This window comes from Ictalurus furcatus, chromosome 14 (assembly GCF_023375685.1).
Source record: "Ictalurus furcatus strain D&B chromosome 14, Billie_1.0, whole genome shotgun sequence".
Lineage (NCBI taxonomy): Eukaryota > Metazoa > Chordata > Actinopteri > Siluriformes > Ictaluridae > Ictalurus > Ictalurus furcatus.
Window position 1 is genome coordinate 25,167,753 of NC_071268.1, and position 25,114 is coordinate 25,192,866.

The following is a 25,114-nucleotide window of genomic DNA, read 5'->3' on the forward strand; positions in this document are numbered from 1 at the left end:
TTTCTGACTGTATTTCTGAGATAAAAACGTGGATAAATAAGAATTTTCTGTGCCTGAATTGCGGGAAAACCGAAGTTATGCTTGTAGGTTCCCGTCATCAAATTCTCAAAGCTGGTCAACTGTCTCTGTTTGTTGATGGCTCTGTTCTAGAGACCCAAAGTAAAATGAGGAACCTTGGAGTAATTTTTGATACCAGCGTTACATTTGATTCTTTTGTTCAGAGCAAAAAAGCAGTTAAAGCATCCTTTTTTCACCTCAGAAATATAGCTCGACTGCGGCCTATGCTAAACTTCTCTGTGGCTGAAAAGCTGATTAACTCATTTGTTGTCACTCGGCTAGATTACTATAACGCCGTGATATAGAGGGAGTGTCTAAATCCACAATCAATAAACTGCAATACGTACAAAAGTCTGCTGCCAGGATCTGGGACCAGGAAATGCGATCATATTACTCCTGTTCCAAAGTCCTTGCACTGGCTCCCGGACAGGTTCCGTGTCGATTTTAAAATTATGATGTTGACATACAAGGCATTACATGGCTTCACTCCTCATTACATATCTGCTTTAAAATTCCTTACATGCAGACTGCGCTCCTCACAGTGTAATCTGTTAACTGTTCCACTAACGAGCTTAAAATCTATGGGTGACAGGGCTTTTTCTGTTTATGCTGCTTCCCTTTGGAACGCTCTTCCTCTCGAACTTAGCGAAGCTCAGACCTTTGGCATTTTTAAACCTGAACTTAAGACACACTTTTTTAACCTTGGATATGACTGCTGATGCCTACTTTTATTATTATTATTATTATTATTATTATTATTAACTTTTATATTTTTTTATTTTTCTGTGTACTGCTTATTTTGTGTACCGCTTCCAATCCCGAGGCTCTAGGCAATTGCCTACTCTGCCTATAGGTAGTGCCTGCCTTGCACACACCTACCTATTCAATTGACACAATTCTTTTACATCGGTCTGTGCGTGTGATCTATTGGTTTCCAGAACTTTTGGGGCCAAAACAAAACCTTCCTCATCAAATGCTCGTGTGCAGAATCTATCATTAATTAAATTCAACCATCTTGCTTGTGTAGTCAGAAACATCAACTGAACTCACAAAGATCAGCTGTGACTCTCTCAGGCAGGGTTTATTACCTTGTTTTTTGTTTTAATCGTTTGAAAATATAGCATGGGGTGCACGGTGGTTGAGTGGTTAGCATGTTTGGATCACGCCACCAGGGTTGGGGGATCGATCCCCGCCGCTGCCCTGTGTGTGTGTGGAGTTTCCTCCGAGTACTCCTCATATTGCCTAACTCACAGGTTCCTAACCCTGGTCTACCCATTGTCCACCCCAGTAACCCCAGTCCTGCACATTTCAGCGCTTCAGTGTGTTACTGCAGACAAAACACTAAAATGTGCAGGACAGGGAACACTCCAGGACCAGGGATTGGAAGCTGTGGGCTAACTAATACATTCTAGGTACATACTGATGTTTAAAGTGTAACGTGTCTCTTGGTGTGGGGAAATTCACTATATAAGGAATACTTATGATTTTTTGTAAATGAATATTTATTACACTTCAGTGTGAGTAACATACAGGGGAACAGTCGTGATTAATACAGTAGGTGTAACAGCATTTCCAACACCATCACACCAGTCCCCAACTAGCAGATTGGTGAAAGTAACATGAAATTTCCCACAAGCTCTTTTAAATTAAAATGCTTTACCACTTTAATCTCACTCAACCACATCCTCAGTGTAGATGCTTTCTCTCCATTAGTTCAGGCTGAAGACAATTCAATATACAGGACACTTAGAAAATTCTACAGCCAAAGGTTATATAGTTATATTTTATATACTATATGGTGTAAAACCAAGTGTTATTATTATTATTATTATTATTATTATTATTATTATTATTATGTATTTTTCATATACTGAGAGATGCATTGGTGATTTGTGTACGATGTGCATAATCAATAATGTGCAGCAAAAGTGTTTACTGATTCAAAAGGCTTTTATTAATAATTCAAAGCAGGACATTGCAGTGATACACACACTTAACACATATTTAGGTGATAAGAAGAAGATCTGAGTTAAAGTGAGGAGTGTGTGAGCTCACATGTCAATAACTCGAATGAAATGATGAAAGTGGGACATTTGAGCAGTAAAGGCCACATGGAACACACAGTGAAGCAGTAGAAGGTGAGCTGAGTAACGTGTGTGTGAGCTCACAGCTCTCAGCACTGCTCTGTGTTCACTGTGCTCACCACAGGTGGTTGGTTGTCCTTGGAGGCCTCACAGGTCACCACCTTGTTCCTCCACTGACACGGGTGGAGGCTCAGAGTGCTGCTCCAGCTGTAGAGGCCGTCCGCCTGCAGAACTGCGGTGCTGCGGCTCTCCCCCGAGCTCCAGCTGCTCCCATCAACCTTCCAGCTCAGCCTCCAGTCCGAGGGGAAGCCCTTGTAGGCCACACACACGAGTGTGACCTTCTCCTGCTGCAGCTCCACACTGGAGGGGGGCAACACCGTCACACTGGGCTGGGTGAGGCCTACACACACACACACACACACACACACACACAGTTGAGAAAGGAACGGACAGCTGTCAGTCACTCAGGCTTCATTTCAGCTCGCTGTGTGTGTTTCACTTCCCTTTATATCTTACAGAGCAGAACTGAGTTCAGTGGAGCATCACAAACGTTTCACATTCAATTCAAATACTTTTACATCTTAAATCTATAATGATTTATATTACTGTGATCAGTGGAAGTTCAAATCTAACTGTACAGAATATTCAATAATCTGAAATATTACAATTATTTTATAAAGAATAAACGGCATTTAAAATACAACATATTTATTATTTAAGTAAATTCAGTTCATGCTTCCACATTTAACTCTGTTTATGGACTCACAGTCTCTGAGATATTAAATATAGTTAAATATAGTTAGTGTAACTCAACAAAAAAAGTCAGTAATATACACAAACAACAAATTCTATTTTGTTTGTAGATTTAAAATAAATTGAGCTACTCGCACTAAAGTCAGATACATTTTCTCAAACTTCTAAAATAAGAAAAATGAGAAACAAAATGAACACAATTTAGTTTAGTCATTAATCTGAACACACTCCATTTCAGTCATTAATCTGAACACAATCCATTTCAGTCATTAATCTGAACACACTCCATTTCAGTCATTAATCTGAACACACTCTATTTCAGTCATTAATAAACAGGTTACTTACGGCCCACAGACAGTTTAGTTCCTCCACCGAAAGTCCTCCACAGTGATACAAACAGGTTTAGTGGCCGTACAAAAACCCTGCTGCTCTAAACTCACTGCTCTCTCCATCCATTTAAACCTCTTATTACAAAACAGCTACAAAACACCAACTTCTGTTCACATCAGCTGATTAATACACTAACTCTCTGACTGTTTTATTACGTTTTTGTGTTTTTTCTCTTTTTAAACATCAAGATTGTCAGTCTAAACTGAGGATGCAGCTAGTGAGTAATTCACACAAATAAATTACACAAACTAAAAGCTGAAAATTCACAAAATGGAGATCTGCAGATGCACAGGTTTTACCCACAATGCATCACTGAGTAAAAATGCTGATGTACTAATGATAACTTTGCAATATACGACTGAATGTGTTGAGCTAAAGTGAGAATAATTCTCCACTCCTCTGTAGACTGATATAAAGTTATGATATGATGTTTAAGTCCTACAATAATCTAATCATTCATTTACAGTCAAAATATTAGTGTGTATTTACTCACTGCCAACATTGATGCTGCTTCTTCCACCATAAATCCACTACAGTGAGAAACTCATTAACATTCGGTACAAACACCATCCAGTGAAAGTTTAAGCTTCTCTCTCTAATTCACTTATTTATGCATCTTAGACCTAAAAGTGTTTTCCAGAAAATCTCCATCTGACCCCAGAAGCTAAATTCACACAGTAACTCTGTAGTAGTGTGAGATTTACAGTAAGATTGGGGGAATTTGGTAACGGTGTCTCCATACTTAGAGGACACTTTGCATTGGCAGCACATGCTTCAGTGCTCTGGGAGTGTTTATAGCGCTGTGACTTTAACACTTCATGACTGAGAGCTGCTGCGACAGCAACTTCACCCACAGCTACCATGACTTTGATCCCGGTCTTCATCTGGACACTGATCCTCTGGACTCAAGGTCAGACACTGATTCATATTTTATCTCTACAATGATCTGTTCATACAAATACACTCATTGTTTCTATTATAATATTTCACTTACGTAAAATTTATGTTACATTACAAATATTTTTTTCAGAATGCAGAGGTCAAGCCACAGTAACTCAGACTCCTGCAGTGAAATCTGCTCTTCCAGGAGAAACAGTTACCATCAACTGTAGAACCAATCCAGCAGTGTATCATCACAGTTCATATGGTGACCTATTACACTGGTATCAGCAGAAACCTGGAGAAGCTCCTAAACTCCTGATTAAACTTGTGAATCAGCTACAGTCGGGTTTTCCAGCTCGTTTCAGTGGCAGTGGATCTGGATCTGATTTCACTCTGACCATCAGTGGAGTCCAGACTGAAGATGCAGGAGATTATTACTGTCAGAGTTACCATGCCATCTCTGGCTACTGGTTCACACAGTGTTATAGAGTCGTACAAAAACCTCCCTCAGTCAGATTGTAGAGAGACTGCACTGCTGCAGCTGGGAGCGACTGCAGGTGCTGAGTTGGAGGATGTGATACGACACAATGACACTCTGTGGAGGAGAGGAACCACACCACACTAACTTACAACTCACATTAGAAATCTCTCAATAATCATGATATGAATACTGAGTATTTAGTTTGTTAAATTTCAATTAAATACTATCAGCAAATAAAGATTTAGGATGAGATCTGAAGGCCTTTATCAGTCTTTACAAGGAATAGATTATATTAATATACATATGAATTTACCTTCTACCTCATTTGCTTGTATTATTTCTCTTTCTGGCCGCTTGCCGATAGAAAACTAGTAATGCCACATGTACCGCCATGGAATAATGGTGATGAACTCATCCAAATCTGGCTACCAGAACACAGACACAGCTCAGTCATGGTGAGGCAGTATCTCGAGCAGGAGCCACGGCTTACTGTTGGTCTCCTCTGAGCCCAAAATTGAAATGGTGCACAAGTAATACATATTGTTAATTGTCTCCTAGGCATTGTTCTAAGAAAACTTAAATGAAGCTGTTTACTGTTTGACCACATCTGATGCATCACACATTGACATTACTGGCCCTGAAGTGTATACAGTGTCAGTTGCATAAGTATTCACGCTCCTTGCCCATTTACACATTTTGTAGTGTTACAACCTGGAACTGAATGCACTTTACTGGGACTAAACGTCCAATTTAAAAAATTGTAAAAATTATGATTGTACAAATATTCATCCCCACTGCTGAGAAATCCTTAAATTTGTTCTGATGCAACCAGTTCCCATCAGAAGTGATATAATTAGTTGAATAGCGTCCATCAGTGGCACATGAACTCAATATAAATCCAGCAGTTCCTGAAAGGACCCAGAGTTGGTTAGAGAACGTACTTAAACAGCATCCTAAGACGAACAAGTTCATTATGGAAGCCATATGAAATCCTTGGAAGACCTTGGAACAATGTTCATAGTGAAGCATGATGGTGGTAGCATTATGTTGACAGTTACCTTTGGCCTCTTGGCTGCATCCTGATTAATGCCCTTCTTTTCCTGGTCTCTGATTATTGGTGGAAATCCTCCTCTAGGCAGAGTCTTATTAGTGCCATATTTGTATTAATTCATAAGAATGGATTTAATTGTGCTCTGTGGTATGTTCAAACTTTGGGATGTTTTTACCAAACCAAGATCGATACTTTTCCAGTGAGACCATGTGGATCTCTAATTGCAATTATGTGCTATTTTGTTTAGATTCATGACATTTATTCACAACAAAGAACATTTCAGTTCTAGGTTGTAACACCAGAAAATGAAAAGCTCAAGGGTTGGTGAATACTTACAGAATGCAAGGCAGTGTATAAGCACACATTTACTTGGACAGATGTCATCTATCTTGCTACTGCCAGTTACACACATAATTCTCTTTTCTGTATATATTTGAGAAAATTCTCTACTGCTGGTCTGATATGATCTCTGTTCAGACCAAACACATACAGTGGGAATAAAGTCTACACACCCCTGTTAAAATGGTAGGTTTTTGTGATATAAAAAAAATTAAATCAACATCAATCATTTCAGAAGCTTTTTCTATCTTTATTGTGATACTGCAGCATATCAATTAAAGTGAAAAACACCAAGAATCATCTTCCTCGGAAAAAAAAAAAATAAAAAATGTGCAATAACCTGGTTGTGTAAGTTTGCACACCCCTAAATTAATAGTTCGTTAAAGCACCTTTAAATTTTATCACAGCATTCAATCTTTTTGGGTAAGAGTCATTATAAAATATAATGTTTATTAATGTTTATTAAAAATAGTCAGTTTGGCACGTCTTGACTTAGCAATATTTTTCCTTTCTTTCTTGCAAAGGCATTCTACCTCTGTCAGATTGACTGGACATCCACCGCAGTTTCGATTGGATTTAGATCTGGACTCTGGCTGAAGCCATTCCTTTGTTGATTTGGGGGTGTGCTTTGGGTTGTTGTCATGCTGAAAGGTGAAATTCATTTTGATCTTGGGTGTTTTATCAGAAGACTTAAGGTTTTTTGGCAAAATTGACTGGTATTTGGAGCCATACATGATTCCCTCCTCCCTGATTAAAGCCCCAGTTCCAGCTGGAAATAAGCAGCCCCAAAGCATGACGCTGCTGCCTACCTACTTCACTGAGGGGATGGAGTTCTTTTGGTGATGTGGTTTTTTGTTTGTTTCTTTCTTTTGTTTTTGGATGAAATATATTTTTTGGTATTGTTGCCAAAAAGTTCAGCTTTGGTCTCGTCAGATCCGAACACATTATTCCACACAGTTCTGGGAGATTGGATGTATTTCTTTGTAATCTTTAGTCAGGCTTAGATGATGTTTTTTTGGTGTTGTTGTTAAAAGTGGTATCTATCTTGCCACCCTACCCCATTGCCCAGACACATGAAGAATTTTGTGAGATTGTTGTCACATGTAGGGAGCAACCAGTACTTGCCAGAAATTGCTGCAGTTCTTTTAATGTTGTTGTAGGCGTCTTGGTAGCCTTCCTGACCAGTTTGCTCATCACTTTTAGAGGGACTTCATGTCATTGTTCTGCCATATTTTCTCCACTGGTTGATTATTGTCTTTATACTGTTCCATGGTATATCCACTGCCTTCTGTAACCCTCTTCTGATTGATATTTTTCAAGAATGAGAACCCGTTCCTGCTTTGTAAGCTCGTTGAGGCCCATGGTTTTTCCTGTTGGATGTTACCAGGAAATCCTATAGGTACTTTATTTGGGTTTAATCAGTCACTTTAATTGACATAAGGTGTATACTAATTAGCATACACGAGTTTGAATGTGACTGGTTGATTCTGAACACTGCCACATTCCCAGTTATATAAAAGGGTGTGCACACTAATGCAAGATGGGTATTGGATGTTTTTAATTTTTTTTCCTTAACTCTAAAACATTTGTGGTTGTTTGTCAATTGATTTTTATATGTTGCAATGTCACAATGAAGATGAAAAAGGCTCTGACATGGTTTAACTTCATTTAAAAAAAATTTAAATAACAAAACCCCGCCATTTTATCAAGCGTGTGTAGATTTTTTATATCCATATGTCGTTTCCATGCTGTCATACTCACATTTGAAACAACTGACAAATTAGTTTCCATACTTAGAGGACACTTTGCATTGGCAGCACATGCTTCAGTGCTCTGGGAGTGTTTATAGCGCTGTGACTTTAACACTTCATGACTGAGAGCTGCTGCTACAGCAACTTCACCCACAGCTACCATGACTTTGATCCCCGTCTTCATCTGGACGCTGATCCTCTGGACTCAAGGTCAGACACTGCTTCATATTTTATCTCTACAATGATCTGTTCATACAAATACACTCATTGTTTCTATTATAATATTTCACTTACTAATATTATAAGGTGTATTATTATTTATTTTTTTTCAGAATGCAGCGGTCAAGTCACAGTAACTCAGACTCCTGCAGTGAAATCTGCTCTTCCAGGAGAAACAGTCACCATCAACTGTAGAACCAGTCAGGCAGTGTACAAGGACTCACATGGTGAAAGGTTATACTGGTATCAGCAGAAACCTGGAGAAGCTCCTAAACTTCTGATTAAGTTTGCGAATCAGCTACAGTCGGGTTTTCCAGCTCGTTTCAGTGGCAGTGGATCTGGATCTGATTTCACTCTGACCATCAGTGGAGTCCAGACTGAAGATGCAGGAGATTATTACTGTCAGAGTACCCACAGTGGCAATGTGTTCACACAGTGTTATAGAGTCGTACAAAAACCTCCCTCAGTCAGATTGTAGAGAGACTGCACTGCTGCAGCTGGGAGCGACTGCAGGTGCTGAGTTGGAGGATGTGATACGACACAATGACACTCTGTGGAGGAGAGGAACCACACCACACTAACTCACAACTCACATTAGAAATCTCTCAATAATCATCACACCACACAGCACACAGTCCATCACGTCCAATACTGTAAGATAAATAGTTTCCTGATGTTTTAAACTGTCATGGTGCAAACTGTAAAAAATAGTTCTATGTGATATTAGTCTATCTATATTCACTCCCTTTATATAAACTCACTCTTCCTCCAATATCCTGTAGATAGACGTGATCCACCAGTCACACACACACAGACACACAGAGCTGGTTCTAAACATTTGTAGGCCCTAGGCAAAATTTATATTGGAGGCCCCCCGCACTCCTCCTATGACAACATGTTTTTTTCCCATTACTTTAAAATGTTAACTTAACTTGATTCAACTTTTTTTTTTTGCTATAATTTATTAAGTAATTTATAGTAACACACAAATCCATTATTTGAGATAACGAACAGCTTTGCCAACTCTATACAGTAACATGAGAAAAAAAATACAAAACACCATTACATTGCCAGCAAATAATAACAGATGAACACTTCCTGCACACCACTTCAGTAAATGAACATCAGTGCCTTTATGGTTTTTAACAAGCTGGGTAAGGACAGGATTTCCCCCTCCTATTGAACCTATATAGACTATAGATATAGTCATATTATGTGTTGTAGTGCAATACCTTAAATATGCACTATATACACAAATCAACTGCTAGTGGAAGTGAAAGAGACAATCTACTACACAGAAAGAATAGTTCATTTCTACATAAAATTGTATGCTTATTTTTTATTAAATATAACAATAATATTTATGATTTGAAAACTAATTGAAATATTATGTTAGAGCAGTAATGTAAACATCAGCACAATTTAGAAGATACACAGACAGTTGAGGAACGTTTTTTAAAATACTTTAGGGTGTTTACTCTTTGATTTTGAATACAAACTTCTTTACTTTTACTTTAGTATTTTTCTTTCGATCCCGATGCAATGTCATTGTACGTGCGAATTCAAAGTGTCTGACAGTCTCGACGCGTCCACGGTGCTCACGCTCTTTTGAACTCAGAATAAACCAGCAAATGATCTATCCTGAAATGACTCTGATCGACAGAACAAGGCCCAGTTCATTTTTAGAGTACAGTACAATCACTCCAAAATAGATGATGATAACTCACACACCTGCATCACGAGCTGCACTTTCTTTGCGTGCCTGTTTAGCCTTTCGCTCAGCAGCCTCTGAAGGATGTGTTCGTTTCTACGCCATCATAAGTCACTGACTTAAAGTCAGTCAGCTACAGAAAAGTTTTTTGTACTAAAGTACTAAAGCCTGCTGCTGTTATACCAGTACCAAAGAAGGAAAATGCTGCCGTGGATGACTTTAACAATTTTCGTACCATCTCAAATCTTCCGGGTTTTTTTTGCAAAAATACTTGAGCTTGTTGTTGCCTCTCAATTGTGTAATCATCTTGTAGGTACCTTCCAAAATACAGCTAAATAAATAAAGTGCTTATTACATATCTGGGTAAATTCAATGAAAACTACATTTCACATAATCCTTTTTTCGGGGGTGAATTGTAATTTGTTTTCCGTAGAGTAGTCTAAGCCGATATGTTTTCTGTGTAGTTACACTCTTAGCCAATCAGAGATCACCTTTGTTGGGGAGTGGAGAAAAGAGAGGAAGGAGTGGGGAAGAGATGTGAAGAGCACATGGAGGGAATGACACGCAGGAGCAGAGTAGGAAAAGAAACTAAGTTTAACGCAGAGGTAACGATGTAGATTTGTATTTGTAGACTAAAGTACTGTTACAGTAGTGGCACAAATATCATTTTGCAGCTAAGAGTCTTGTGCCACTCGCAGTTTGGTGACTTTGTGACCCGTAGTTTTAAGTGAAGTGCAGCTAGGTTATCAGCGTTTGTTGTTCTCTCTAGCTTTGAGCAAGTGCTAAGTATAAACTGTAACCCGTGGAAATTTAAGCTAGTGCCTTTGTGAGAGACGGGCAGCTGTAATCGCCAGCCGGGTTCACCGTGTTACTGGAGAGACAAGGACTGTGGAGGATTGTGTTAGTTAGCAACTGTAACTACGGCCATGTAAGGAGGGCCAGACCTGCGCTGCTGAATAGACTATTATCTGTTGAACCTTGCTTACAATTGCTGCATTCAACTAGCTCGTTACCTCTAACTCCGCAAATTTTCCTCTTCGAGATGCATGAGTAATGGAGAGTTTTGAGTAGCAGTTCATTATAGGAGCCCAGGAGGGTTTTTTTTGTATGTGCACCATCTCATGGGCTGCAAAAAAAAACCCCAAAAAACCCAAGCGCTTGGTAAAGTTTTGAACATTTACAAAAGTTTGAACAGTTTAAATCCAAAACTATACTGTTAATTGTGATAAAATTAGAAATTACATTCAACTGTAACCTGTTAAATGTTTGTTTAGCCAAACTCTGGTATATTCTTGTGAGAGGAAGAAATGAGTATTTGCATTTTTGAGACTAAGGCATGAGGTGATATCTTAAGAAAACATAAAAAGAGAAACGATTGAATACAGCACAGAAAAAAAACAGAATATAGGAAAATATATTTATTTTTGTTATACATATTACTTGGCTGCTTTGAACTTTTCACTTTAATAAGGTTTGTAGATATTTGACATTCATGACATTTGTTTCTGGGGAATACCCATACAGCTCATAGTATGTGAGTGAAGTAGTTCCTCAGTGGAGGCACCGCGCTGTTATTTCTTGATTATTCCTTTGTAGTTACTTATGCCTGTGATAATACCATCTACTGGTAAAGAGAATTTAAGCCAATTCACCATCAACTGCCTAGTACTCAGGACCCTGTTAAGTAAAACCTTTTAAAGTAGTAATCTCATCTAATATTACACTTCCAGTGCCAAGAAGGTGTTACAATCTTACAATTAATAACCTCTTAGAACCCCTTCAGTCAGGTTTTCGTAAATTTCACAGCACTGAAACGGCGTTGGGCAAAGTTACCAATGACTTGTTGATGGACTCTGATTCTGGAGCTACTTCTGTTCTTATTCTTCTTGATCTTAGAGCCGCCTTCGATACTGTGGATCATGGTCTTTTACTTACCTACCTTGAAAGTGTTTTTGGTGTGTCTGGGACAGTTTTAAACTGGTTTAAATCCTATTTTACTGACCATTCCCAGTTTATTTCTGTGGGTGGTTACAGGTATGACACTAGCTCTGTACTCACTGGTGTTCCTCAGGGATCAGTTTTAGGCCCTTTACTTTTCAATATTTCTCTATCTCTACTTGGGCATCTGCTGCGATCGCTTGGCCTCCATTATCACTTTTATGCTGATGATACCCAAATCTACATTCACTCAAAATCTGGTGAAAACATTGATGTTTGTTTTCTTTCTGACTGTATTTCTGAGATAAAAACGTGGATAAATAATAATTTTCTGTGCCTGAATAGCAGGAAAACGTCAGGGTTATGCATGTAACCCTGTTCCCTGAGATGGGAACAAGACGTTGCATTTAGCATAACAGTATGGGAACACCTTGCATGCGTGACTGGTATCTGAAGCTTGTGTAAAATCATGCCTCTACTTATAGGCCTGCCATGATCAGGTGACGTGGCAAATAAGCGCGTCGCATGATATATATATGGCACCTGTGAACCACTCTGCCAGCCTCTATTAACTGAATCGAAGACGCAATTCACAGGCCTGCCCTGGTATGACAAAGCTATGCAACATCTCGTTCCCTTCTCAGGCAACAGGGTTACATGCGTAACGCCGACGTTCCCTTTCAAAGGGAACTTCGACGTTGCATTTAGCATAACATTATGGGAATACCTACTCCGTCATACCGAGGGTACGGCCTGCTCAAAAATAACGAATGAATGTGTGCACACCTGCAGGGAACCACCCTGCAGCCGCACACACATCCTGCAAGGATACCCCTTTGGACAAAGACTTCGAGGAGGCGACCGCCCTAATGGACTGAGCTCTTATGCCCAGAGGCGTGGCGAGACCGTGTGTTGTAAGCCCTAGAGATTGTTTCCACTATCCAATTAGAGATGCACTGCTTTGACACAACATCACCTTTCCTGTCACTGCCAAAGCAGACCAGTAGCTGCTCCGACTTACCCCACTGGCCGGAGCGGTGGATGTAAGTACGGAGAGCCCTTACTGGACACAGCCGGTACATCCTCTCTTGTTCCGGTGTGAAGAACAGAGCAGGGCAGAAAGCCTGCAACACCACAAGGTGGGCAGCCAATGTAGGCACTTTAGGAATATAATCCAGCCTAGGATACAGGAAGGCCTTGGCAAATCCAGGGGTAAAGTCGACGCAGGTAGGGGCAACAGAGAGAGCTTGTAGACCTCCCACTCGCTTGAGAGATGTCAGGGCCAGTAAAAGAGCTAACATTAGAGTCAGAAGCTTCTCAGAGGCTGACTCTTAGGGCTCAAATGGGACCCGTGACAGACCTTCCAAGATCCCAGCAAGCTCCCAGGAAGGTTTGCGGGGCACGCAGATGGGCCTCAGCCGTCTGACACCACGGATAAACCTCGAAGTTAGAGGATGTTGCCCCACAGAGGCTCCATGAACCTGGGCGTGGCTGGCCGAAACAGCGGCCACGTAACCCTGATTGTAGAAGGAGCCACCCTGCTGAGAAACGTTCTCGTAAGAACTCCAGGACTGTAGCTATTGCGCAGTTCACTGGGTCTAGCTCACGTTCCTCCCACAACAAGACAAAAAGCCGCCACTTGAGCGCATACAATTGCCTTGTGGATGGTGCTATAGCATTTAACATGGTCTCTACAACCTCAGTTGCAAGACCAGAATCAATGAGCTGGTGCCCCTCAGGGACCAGACCCACAGTTTCCATAGTTCTGGCTGAGGGTGATAAATCAGCCCTCCAGCTTGAGACAGTAGATCCACTCTAAGGGCTCAAATGGGGCACCTGACAGACCTTCCAGGACCACAGAAGGTCCCAGGAAGGTATGTGTGGCCTGCAGATGGGCCTCAGACGCCTGACACCATGCATGAACCTCGAAGTTAGAGATTGTTACCCCACAGAACCTCCATCAACAGGGGCGTGGCTGGCCGAAACAGCGGCCAAGTAACAATGATTGTAGAAGGAGCCCACCCCGCTGAGAAATGTTCTTGTAAGAACTCCAGGACTGTAGCTATTGCACAGTTCACTGGGTCTAGCTGACATTCCTCACACCACAAGACAAAAAGTAGCCACATGAGTGCATACAATTTCCTTGTGGATGGTGCTCTAGCATTTAACATGGTTTCTACAATCTCAGTTGTGAGACCAGTGTCTATGAGCTGGTGCCCCTCAGGGGCCAGACCCACAGTTTCCATAGTTCTGGCCGAGGGTGATAAATCAGCCCGCCGGCTTGAGACAGTAGATCCCCTCTAAGGGCTCAAATGGGGCACCCGGCAGACCTTCCAGGACCACAGAAGTTCCCAGGAAGGTATGCACGGCCTGCAGATGTGCCTCAGCCGCCTGAGACCACGCATAAACCTCGAAGTTAGAGATTCTTGCCCCACAGAAGCTCCATCAACAGGGGCGTGGCCGGCCGAAATGGCGGCCACGTAACCCTGATTGTAGAAGGAGCTCACCCCTCTGAGAAATGTTCTTGTAGGAGCTCCAGGACTGTAGCTATTGCGCAGTTTACTGGGTCTAGAGTGGATCCCTGCAGACGGGAATCTCCCAAGGAGTACCATCTCGCAGGGATATTATCTCTCAGAACTATATTCCAGCTGGCCAAAAAGGTGCTACTAGCAGTCTGTCTTGGCAAACTCTCGCTAGAGCTTGTGGGAACAGAGTGATGGGGGGAGCAGCATACAGATGTGAACTCAGCCACATGTGCACCATGGCGTCCAGCCCTAATTGTATGGGAGGAGTGAGGGCAAACCACAGCGGGCGATGTGTTGTCTCCTCAGAGGCGAACACACGCCATCCCGCTTGGCCAAACCTCGCCGTATGGACTCCACCCCAATAGTCTCCCAAGATCCAGCTTGATCTTGCTCAGTGTTGATAGGATTGACACTACACATGTTGGGGATAGAAATGCCCTCATCGTAGTAGAATCCTATAACCCCAAGAAAAGTTGTCCACTGCACCGGGGAAAGCATACTTTTCTGAGATTCAACCTGAGCCCCAGGCTCTTCATGTGGGTGAGAACAACATCTCGATGTTGAACCGCCAGTTCCCTGGATCATGCTAGAATTAAACAGTCGTCCAGGTAGTTTGGTACACAGATGCCCTGGAGTCACAATGGAGCCAGAGAGACACTTGCACTTTGTGAAGGTGCGAGGGGATAAAGCTACCGATATTCCTATGTGGAAATATGCACCTTTTAGATCTATCGCCACAAACCAGTTCTCGGACTGAATCTGTGGCACGATAAGTTTGAGTGTCGGCATCTTGAACCTGTATGTCCGAAGAGTACAGTTCAGATGACGCAGATCTAAAATTGGCCGCATACTCACACTTTTTTGCGGAACAGGAAATAATGGCTGTAAACCTCCCACCCTTCGGGAACGGGGTACATGTTCTATGGCCCCAATTATCCAAAAGGGAACTTACTTCCTGCGCTAACGTCGGGCTCTGGTCTGTGCTGACTGCTGTGGTGAGCACACCTGTGAATGGGGGGGGGGGGCGTCGAGCTATAACTATGATCCGCGAGGCTCTGAAACCCGACTCGCTTCAGCTTCCAGGAAAAGAGCGAATCACAAGCCAAGCTGCTTAATGTAGGCATTACCATGCGCAGGCTCTCAAGGCTGCCATCGCATACTACACCGCTAACACTTCACCCAGAAAGTGTGCACTTTTCCCCTTGATGAAACGGGAGCAAGCCGTAACACACTTCTTGAATTCTTACTCGCTCATTACTTACCTCTCTTTTCCTCTAAAAAAGGGATAGAAAAGTTAAGAGATTTTGAGAAAATAACGAGTAGAAATGAAGCGTTTTTGTCACACAAACAACAGACATGTAATCTCGCTGAAGATAATAAGGCTGGCAGCATGGTTCACAGGTGCCATATATATATCATGCAATATATAGCCTACGCTGCCTATAGGTAGTGCCGGCCTTGCACACACCTAACTATTCAATTGACACAATTCTTTTACACCGGTCTGTGTCTGTGTGTGTGATCTGTTGGTTTCCAGAACTTTTGGGGCCAAAACAAAACCATCCTCATCAAATGCTCGTGTGCAGAATCTATCATTAATTATATTCAACCATCTTGCTTGTGTACTCAGAAACATCAACTGAACTCACTAAGATCAGCTGTGACTCTCTCAGGCAGGGTTGATCACCTTGTTTTTTTTGTTTTAATCGTTTGAACATATAGCATGGGGTGCACGGTGGTTTAGTGGTTAGCATGTTCGGATCACACTGACAGGGTTGGGAGTTCGAGTCCCACTGCTGCCCTGTGTGTGGAGTTTCTTCCGAGTACTCTGGTTTCCTCCCCCAGTCCAAAGACATGCATGGTAGGCTGATTGGCATGTAGAAAATGTCTGTAGTGTATGAATGGGTGTGTGAATTTGCCCTGCAATGGATTGGTAAGCTGTCCTGGGTGTACCCTGCCTTGTGCTCCCTGGGATAGTGTCCAGGTTCCCTCCGACCCTGTGTTATAAGTGGTATAAATAATGGCTGGATTAGCTACACTAGCATTTTGCTCAGTAGAGGGAGATTTCAGACTGGAGGATGAACTCTGAGTCAGGATCAGCTGTGAGACTCATGGAATGTTACCTGCTCACTGGTTTTGTTTCCCCTGGATCACATGAACCTATTTCAACAACAAATGTATTAGTGTTTGTCCTCACTTCTGTGTAATTTCTTGCTGTTTGAGGTACCACGTGCTTGATCAGTGTTCATGGTGTCCTCATATTGCCTAACTCACAGGTTCCTAACCCTGGTCTACCCATTGTCCACCCCAGTAACCCCAGTCCTGCACATTTCAGCGCTTCAGTGTGTTACTGCAGACAAAACACTAAAATGTGCAGAACAGGGAACACTCCAGGACCAGGGATTGGAAGCTGTGGGCTAACTAATACATTCTAGGTACATACTGATGTTTAAAGTGTAACGTGTCTCTTGGTATGTGGAAATTCACTATATAAGGAATACTTATGATTTTTTTAACTGAATATTTATTTCACTTCAGTGTGAGTAACATACAGGGGTACAATCATACAATCACTTTAATCTCACTCAAACACATCCTCAGTGTAGATGCTTTCTCTCGATTAGTTCAGGCTGAAGACAATTCAATATACAGGACACTTAGAAAATTATACAGCCAAAGGTTATATAGTTATATTTTATATACTATATGGTGTAAAACCAAGTGTTATTATTATTATTATTATTATGTATTTTTCATATACTGAGACAGATGCATTGGTGATTTGTGTACGATGTGCATAATCAATAATGTGCAGCAAAAGTGTTTACTGATTCAAAAGGCTTTTATTAATAATTCAAAGCAGGACATTGCAGTGATACACACACTTAACACATATTTAGGTGATAAGAAGAAGAGCTGAGTTAAAGTGAGGAGTGTGTGAGCTCACATGTCAATAACTCAGATGAAATGATGAAAGTGGGACATTTGAGCAGTAAAGGCCACATGGAGCACACAGTGAAGGAGTAGAAGGTGAGCTGAGTAACGTGTGTGTGAGCTCACAGCTCTGAGCACTGCTCTGTGTTCACTGTGCTCACCACAGGTGGTTGGTTGTCCTTGGAGGCCTCACAGGTCACCACCTTGTTCCTCCACTGACACGGGTGGAGGCTCAGCGTGCTGCTCCAGCTGTAGAGGCCGTCCGCCTGCAGAACTGCGGTGCTGCGGCTCTCCCCCGAGCTCCAGTTGCTCCCATCAACCTTCCAGCTCAGCCTCCAGTCCGAGGGGAAGCCCTTGTAGGCCACACACACGAGTGTGACCTTCTCCTGCTGCAGCTCCACACTGGAGGGGGGCAACACCGTCACACTGGGCTGGGTGAGGCCTAGACACACACACACACACACACACACACACAGTTGAGAAAGGAACGGACAGCTGTCAGTCACTCAGGCTTCGTTTCAGCTCGCTGTGTGTGTTTCACTTCCCTTTATATCTTACAGAGCAGAACTGAGTTCAGTGGAGCATCACAAACGTTTCACATTCAATTCAAATACTTTTACATCTTAAATCTATAATGATTTATATTACTGTGATCACTGGAAGTTCAAATCTAACTGTACAGAATATTCAATAATCTGAAATATTACAATTATTTTATAAATAATAAACAGCGTTTAAAATACAATTTATTTATTATTTACGGAAATTCAGTTCATGCTTCCACATTTAACTCTGTTTATGGACTCACAGTCTCTGAGATATTAAATATAGTTAAATATAGTTACTGCAATTCAACAAAAAAAGTCAGTAATATACACAAACAATGAAATCTATTTTGTTTGTAGATTTAAATTAAATTGAGCTACTCGCACTGAAGTCAGATACATTTTCTGAAACTTCTAAAATAAGAAAAATGAGAAACAAAATGAACACAATTTAATTTAGTCAATAATCTGAACACACTCCATTTCAGTCATTAATCTGAACACACTCTATTTCAGTCCGTAATCTGAACACACTCCATTTCAGTCATTAATCTGAACACACTCCATTTCAGTCATTAATCTGAACACACTCCATTTCAGCCATTAATCTGAACACACTCCATTTCAGTCAATAATCTGAACACACATCATTTCAGTCATTAATCTGAACACACTCTATTTCAGTCATTAATCTGAACAATGCATTTCAGTCATTAATCTGAACACACTCCATTTCAGTCATTAATCTGAACACACTCCATTTCAGTCATTAATCTGAACACACTCCATTTCCGTCATTAATCTGAGCACACTCCATTTCAATCATTAATCTGAACACACTCTATTTCAATCATTAATCTGAACACACTCCATTTCAGTCATTAATCTGAACACACTCTATTCCGGTCATTAATAAACATGTTACTTACGGCCCACAGACAGTTTGGTTCCTCCACCGAAAGTCCACCACAGTGATACAAACAGGTTTAGTGGCCGTACAAAAACCCTGCTGCTCTAAACTCACTGCTCTCTCCATCCATTTAAACCTCTTATTACAAAACAGCTACAAAACACCAACTTCTGTTCACATCAGCTGATTAATACACTAACTCTCTGACTGTTTTTATTACATTTTTGTGTTTTTTCTCTTTTTAAACATCAAGATTGTCAGTCTAAACTGAGGATGCAGCTAGGGAGTGATTCACACAAATAAATTACACAAACTAAAAGCTGAAAATTCACAAAATGTAGATCTGCAAATGCACAGGTTTTACCCATAATGCATCACTGAGTAAAAATGCTGATGTACTAATGATAAATTTGCAATATACGACTGAATGTGTGGAGCTAAAGTGAAAATAATTCTCCACTCCTTCTGTAGACTGATAGAAAGTTATGATATGTTTTTATGTCCTACAATAATCTAATAATTAATTTACAGTCAACATATTAGTGTGTATTTACTCACTGCCAACACTGATGCTGCTTCTTCCACCATAAATCCACTACAGTGAGAAACTCATTAACATTCAGTACAAACACCATCCAGTGAAAGTTTAAGCTTCTCTCTCTAATTCACTTATTTATGCATCTTAGACCTAAAAGTATTTTCCAGAAAATCTCCATCTGACCCCAGAAGCTAAATTCACACAGTAACTCTGTAGTAGTGTGAGATTTACAGTAAGATTGGGGGAATGTGGTAAAGGCGTCTCCATACTTAGAGGACACTTTGCATTGGCAGCACATGCTTCAGTGCTCTGGGAGTGTTTATAGCGCTGTGACTTTAACACTTCATGACTGAGAGCTGCTGCTACAGCAACTTCACCCACAGCTACCATGACTTTGATCCCCGTCTTCATCTGGACACTGATCCTCTGGACTCAAGGTCTGACACTGCTTCAGATTTTATCTCTACAATGATCTGTTCATACAAATACACTCATTGTTTCTATTATAATATTTCACTAACTTAAAATTTATGTTACATTAAAAAAAAATTTTTTTCAGAATGCAGAGGTCAAGTCACAGTAACTCAGACTCCTGCAGTGAAATCTGCTCTTCCAGGAGAAACAGTCACCATCAACTGTAGAACCAATCCGGCAGTGCATTATCACAGTTCATACGGCCACTTTTTACACTGGTATCAGCAGAAACCTGGAGAAGCTCCTAAACTCCTGATTAAGTATGCGAATCAGCTACAGTCGGGATTTCCAGCTCGTTTCAGTGGCAGTGGATCTGGATCTGATTTCACTCTGACCATCACTGGAGTCCAGACTGAAGATACCGGAGATTATTACTGTCAGAGTTACCACAGTGGTGGTGTGTTCACACAGTGTTATAGCATCGTACAAAAACCTCCCTCAGTCAGATTGTAGAGCGACTGCACTGCTGCAGCTGGGAGCGACTGCAGGTGCTGAGTTGGAGGATGTGATACGACACAATGGCACTCTGTGGAGGAGAGGAACCACACCACACTAACTCACAACTCACATTAGAAATCTCTCAAAAATCATGATATGAATACTGAGTATTTAGTGTTATATTCAATTAAACATTCAATTAAATACCTTCAGCAAAGAAAGATTTAGGATTAGATCTGAAGGCCTTTTATCAGTCTTTACAAGGAATAGATTATATTAATATACATATGAATTTACCTTCTACCTCATTTGCTTGTATTATTTCACTTTCTGGCCGCTTGCCGATAGAAAACCAGTAATGCCCCAAGTACCGCAATGGAATAATGGTGATGAATTCATCCAAATCTGGCTACCAGAACACAGACACAGCTCAATCATGGTGAGGCAGTATCTCGTGCAGGAACCACGGCTTAGAGTTGGTCTCCTTTGAGCCCAAAATTGAAATGGTGCACAAGCAATACATATGGTTAATTGTCTCCTAGGCATTGTTCTAAAAAATACTTCAATGAAGAATGTACTTTTCAGGTTTTCTAGATGGTTGTGGTTCTAGTTATCATAACTGAAACTGTTTGGTGGATTTCTTTTTTAGTCTCTATCACTTATCCTGCCGCCATTACTATCTCTGATATAAGTCACTGTTATTAATCTATTCTCAGCCTTAGTTTCTGTCTCTATGACATGACCTTCTTCAATTGCCTTCTGACACAAAATACTTTAACCATTTTGGCCCTCGTCCTCATCCATCCTTCCTCATCTCTAGGTATCAGCGTTACCCTGCTGTATTTTTCTGATTTTCATTTTGTATCCTGCACTCTTGCTCTCCCTGCCCTGCATATCACCCTCTATTTGTACTGTACCTCTCCCCCACTTCCTGAACCCTCCACTCTTTCTCTTCTTCCTCCATAAATTCCAACACCCTAGGTTTCTGCACAGATCTCAGCATGTCTAGCAGACATCTCGTCATGAATGACAGCTCATCAGCTGAAACGTCGGGATTACGCATGTAACCCTGTTCCCTGAGAAGGGAATGAGACGTTGCATTTAGCATAACAGTATGGGAATGCCCTTGCACGCATGACTGGTATCTGAAGCTTGGGTAAAATCATGCCTCTACTTATAGGCCTGCCATGATCAGGTGACATGGCAAATAAACGCGTTGCATGATATATATATAGCACCTGTGAACCACTCTGCCAGCCTCTATTATCTGAAGGGAAGACACAATTCACAGGCCTGCCCTGGTATGACAAAGCTATGCAACGTCTCGTTCCCTTCTCAGGGAACAGGGTTACATGCGTAACCCTGATGTTGCCTTTCAAAGGGAACTTCGACGTTGCATTTAGCATAACAGTATGGGAACGTAAATACCCACTCTGTCATACATAGGGTACGGCCTGTTCAACAGGACCCAAGCCCGAGGGTCACTGCAAGACACTCGAGCCCGGGGTGAAATGAATATCCAGGCTGTAATAACAAATGAAAGTGTGTGGTGTAGACCATCCCGCAGCAGCACACACATCCTGTAAGGATACCCCTTTGGAGAAAGCCTTCGAGGAGGCGACCGCCCTAGTGGAATGAGCTCTTATGCCCAGAGGTGTGGCAAGACCTCGTAAGCCATAGAGATTGCTTCCACTATCCAATTAGAGATGCGCTGCTTTGACACAGCATCACCTTTACTATCGCCGCCAAAGCAGACCAGCAGCTGCTCTGACTTACGCCACTGGCCGGAGCGGTGGACGTAAGTACAGAGAGCCCTTACTGGACAGAGCAGGTGCATCCTCTCTTGTTCCGGTGTGAGGAACAGAGGAGGGCAGAAGGCCTGCAACACCACAGGGTGGGCAGCCGATGTAGGCACTAGGCTATCCTAGGCCGGAATATAATCCGGTCTACAGGAAGGCCTTGGCTAGTCCAGGGGCAAAGTCAATGCAGGAACGGGCAACTTTTAGATTGAGCTTTTAGATCTCACACTCATTTGAGAGATGTCAGGGCCAGTAGAAGAGCTAACTCTAGAGTCAGAAGCTTCACAGAGACTGACTCTAAGGGCTCGAATGAGGCCCCTGACAGACCTTCCAAGACCACAGAATGGTCCCAGGAAGGTATTTTCAGCCTGCAGATGGGCCTCAGCCGTCTGACACCACGCATGAACCTCGGAGTTAGAGGTTGTTGCCCCACAGAGGCTCCATCAACAGGGGCGTGGTTGGCCGAAATGGCGGCCACGTAAACCCTGATTGTAGAAGTAGCCAACCCTGCTGAGAAACGTTCTTGTAAGAACTCCAGGACTGTAGCTATTGCACAGTTCACTGGGTCTAGCTAACGTTCCTCACACCACAAGACAAAAAGCCGCCACTTGAGCGCATACAGGTTCCTTGTGGATGGTGCTGTAGCGTTTAACAACCTCAGTTATGAGACCAGAATCCATGAGTTGGTGCCCCTCAGGGGCCATGCCCACAGTTTCCATAGTTCTGGCCGAGGGTGATAAATCAGCCCTCCGGCTTGAGACAGTAGATCCCTGCGGATGGGAATCTCCCAAGGAGTGCCGTCGAGCAGGGAAATTATCTCTGAGAACCATATTCGAGCTGGCCAATAAGGTGCTACTAGCAGCAGACGTAGACAGTCTTGGCGAACTCTCGCTAGAACTTGTGGGAACAGAGAGATAGGGGAGAAAGCATATAGACGTGACCTTGGCCACATGTGCACCATGGCGTCCAGCCCCAGTGGTGCAGGAGGAGTGAGGGCGAACCACAGCGGGCAGTGTGTTGTCTCATCGGAGGTGAACACATCCACTTCCGCTTGTCCGAACCTCCGCCATATGGACTCCACCACTTGTTTAGGGAGCCTCCAACCACCGGGCCTCAGTCCCTGCCTCGACAGGATGTCTGCCCCTACATTCCGGCTACCCGGAATGTACATTGCACTCACTGACAAGAACTTTCCATCTGCCCAGAGAAGGATTAGCTGCGCCTGCCTGAACAGGGGGTGTGAACCTAACCCTCCCTAGTGGTTGATATATGAGACCACCGCTGTGTTGTCTGACACAACTAGCACATGGTGGCCTGTCAACTGAGGAAGAAAGAATTTCAGTGCTAGGAATACGGTCCGCATCTCTAGGTGATTTATATGCCACTCCAGATGAGGGCCGCTCCAACGACCGTGAGCTGGACAGCCATTTAAGACTGCACCCCAGCCTGTGAGGCACGTGTCTGTAATTACCGTCTTGCGGTAAGGAGACGCCCCTAGAGTGTGACCCGAGGCTAGAAACTATGGGCACCTCCAAATACTCAGAGCACGTAGGCATCGCCGCGTGACACTGATTACTCTCAGAGGTTTCATCCTCGGATGAAACCCCCGACTTTTCAGCCACCACTGAAACGGTCTCATGTGCAATAGGCCAATGGTATGATGTTGGCTGCTGCTGCCATAAGGCCCAACAGCCTCTCGTAAAGACTGGAGGGGATGCCCAGACCTAGCTTTATCTTGCTCAAAGTTGATAGGATCGATTGTACGCGTGTTGGGGATAGAAACGCCCTCATCATAGTAGAATCCCATATAACCCCTAGAAAAGTTGCCCTCTGCACTGGAGAAAGCATACTTTTCTTGAGGTTCAACCTGAGCCCCAAGCTCCTCATGTGGGCAAGAACAACATCTCAATTTTGAACTGCCTGTTCCCTGGATCGTGCTAGAATTAACCAGTCGTCCAGGTAGTTTAGTACGCGGATTCCCTGGAGTCGCAAGGGAGCCAGAGCAGCATCCATGCACTTTGTGAAGGTGTGAGGGGATAAAGCTAGCCCGAAGGGAACAACCCGAAATTGGTATGTGTTTTCTCCAAATGCAAACCTCAGGAACTTCCTGTGACTGGGCGATATTCCTATGTGGAAATATGCATCTTCCAGATCTATCGTCACAAACCAGTCCTCGGACTGAATATGTGGCACGATAAGTTTGAGCGTCAGCATCTTGAAACTTTATGTCCAAAGAGTACAGTTCAGATTATGCAGATCTAAAATTGGCCACATACTCCCATCTTCTCCCATCAGGAAATAACGGCTGTAAGAACCTCCTTCCCTTAGGGAACGGGGTACATGTTCTATGGCCCCTTTGTCCAAAAGGAAACTTACTTCCTGCGCTAACAGAGGGCTCTGCTCTGTGCTGACACCTGTGGGGAGCACACCTCTGAACCGGGGGGGTCGAGCTCTGAAGTGGACCTGGTAACCCTTTTCTATGGTAGACAGAACCCATGGGGACACATTTGGCAGTATTTTCCACGCTACCAAATGGTCTTTCAGTGATGTTAGCTTCCTTGCCTGCTTTGCTTTTATGATCATTCTTAGATCAGGCCTCTTAGCAGGCTGTGGCTGTGACCGCCCGGTCCCCCTGGCTTTCTGCGGGGGGAGGCGGGCCACCACACTCGTTTTCTGCATCTTCCTCGCACCAGCGCTGGCCCAGGCTCCACTCATAGAGGCCCGTGCGAACTCGACACGACGGGGAGGGAACTGGCTGAACGCTGGCGTTTGCTTTTTTGCTTCGCGAAACCTGTCGGCGATGGCATTAACCGCGTCGCCAGACAGGCCGGAAGGTTTAACAGGGGCATTCAGCAAGGAGACGTTATCTTTGTCCCCCATCCCTAGGAGGTTGAGCCATAGGTGCCTCTCCGCCACAACCAGGCTACCCATTGAACGGCCGATATGATGGACCGTTTGTTTGGTCTCGCGGAGAGATAAATCTGTGGCATGGCGCAGCTCTGCAATGGCACCCTCTACCGACTCCTTGGAGTCAGCAAGGGTGTTTTGGCTTTCCATAGGGGAAGGAGGAGTCGCGACGCGACCTCTAAAGTCAGGCGGAGAGCCGGACCCGGAAGACAGCAAGAGATAGAGCAGCGCTTGTCTCCGGCTCCTCTTCCAAATCCATACAAGAACCGCACGACTTTAGCCGGCTGGCTGCCTTGGCAGCGGCCGGCCCAGATCCGCGAGGCTCTGAAACCCAACTCCCTTCCGACAAGAAGAGAGCGAGCCGAGAGCGTAGCTGCCTAATCGGGAA

General features: G+C 43.0%; 1 protein-coding gene and 2 gene segments (V, D, J or C); 1 reads left to right on the top strand and 2 right to left on the bottom strand.

Annotated features, from left to right (window-relative positions):
* Positions 1-1,996: 1,996 nt before the first annotated feature.
* Positions 1,997-5,040, bottom strand: LOC128617763 (Ig kappa-b4 chain C region-like). The segment is given in 4 exon segments: positions 1,997-2,541; positions 3,240-3,274; positions 4,700-4,761; positions 5,035-5,040. Coding segments are annotated over 4 exon segments (414 nt in total).
* Positions 5,041-7,934: 2,894 nt separating this feature from the next.
* Positions 7,935-8,485, top strand: LOC128617764 (probable non-functional immunoglobulin kappa variable 6D-41). The segment is given in 2 exon segments: positions 7,935-7,998; positions 8,121-8,485. Coding segments are annotated over 2 exon segments (414 nt in total).
* An 8,519-nt stretch (positions 8,486-17,004) lies between these two features.
* On the bottom strand, positions 17,005-24,699 carry LOC128617765 (uncharacterized). The gene is made up of 3 exons (XM_053640921.1): positions 24,481-24,699; positions 20,047-20,108; positions 17,005-17,610 (listed from the first exon to the last, which is right to left on the bottom strand). Exons 1-3 carry the CDS (start codon positions 24,697-24,699, stop codon positions 17,238-17,240), a joined length of 654 nt encoding a protein of 217 aa, XP_053496896.1. The 3' UTR covers positions 17,005-17,237.
* Positions 24,700-25,114: the final 415 nt, after the last annotated feature.

Coding starts and splice junctions, on each gene's coding strand:
- LOC128617765 (XM_053640921.1), bottom strand. CDS start 24,699: ATGGGGGACAAAGATAACGTCTCCTTGCTGAATGCCCCTGTTAAACCT. Junction 20,109..24,480: donor AGATGCAGAAAACGAGTGTG/GTGGCCCGCCTC, acceptor TCTCCTCCACAG/AGTGCCATTGTGTCGTATCA. Junction 17,611..20,046: donor AGTCGCTCCCAGCTGCAGCA/GTGCAGTCGCTC, acceptor AGTGACTGACAG/CTGTCCGTTCCTTTCTCAAC.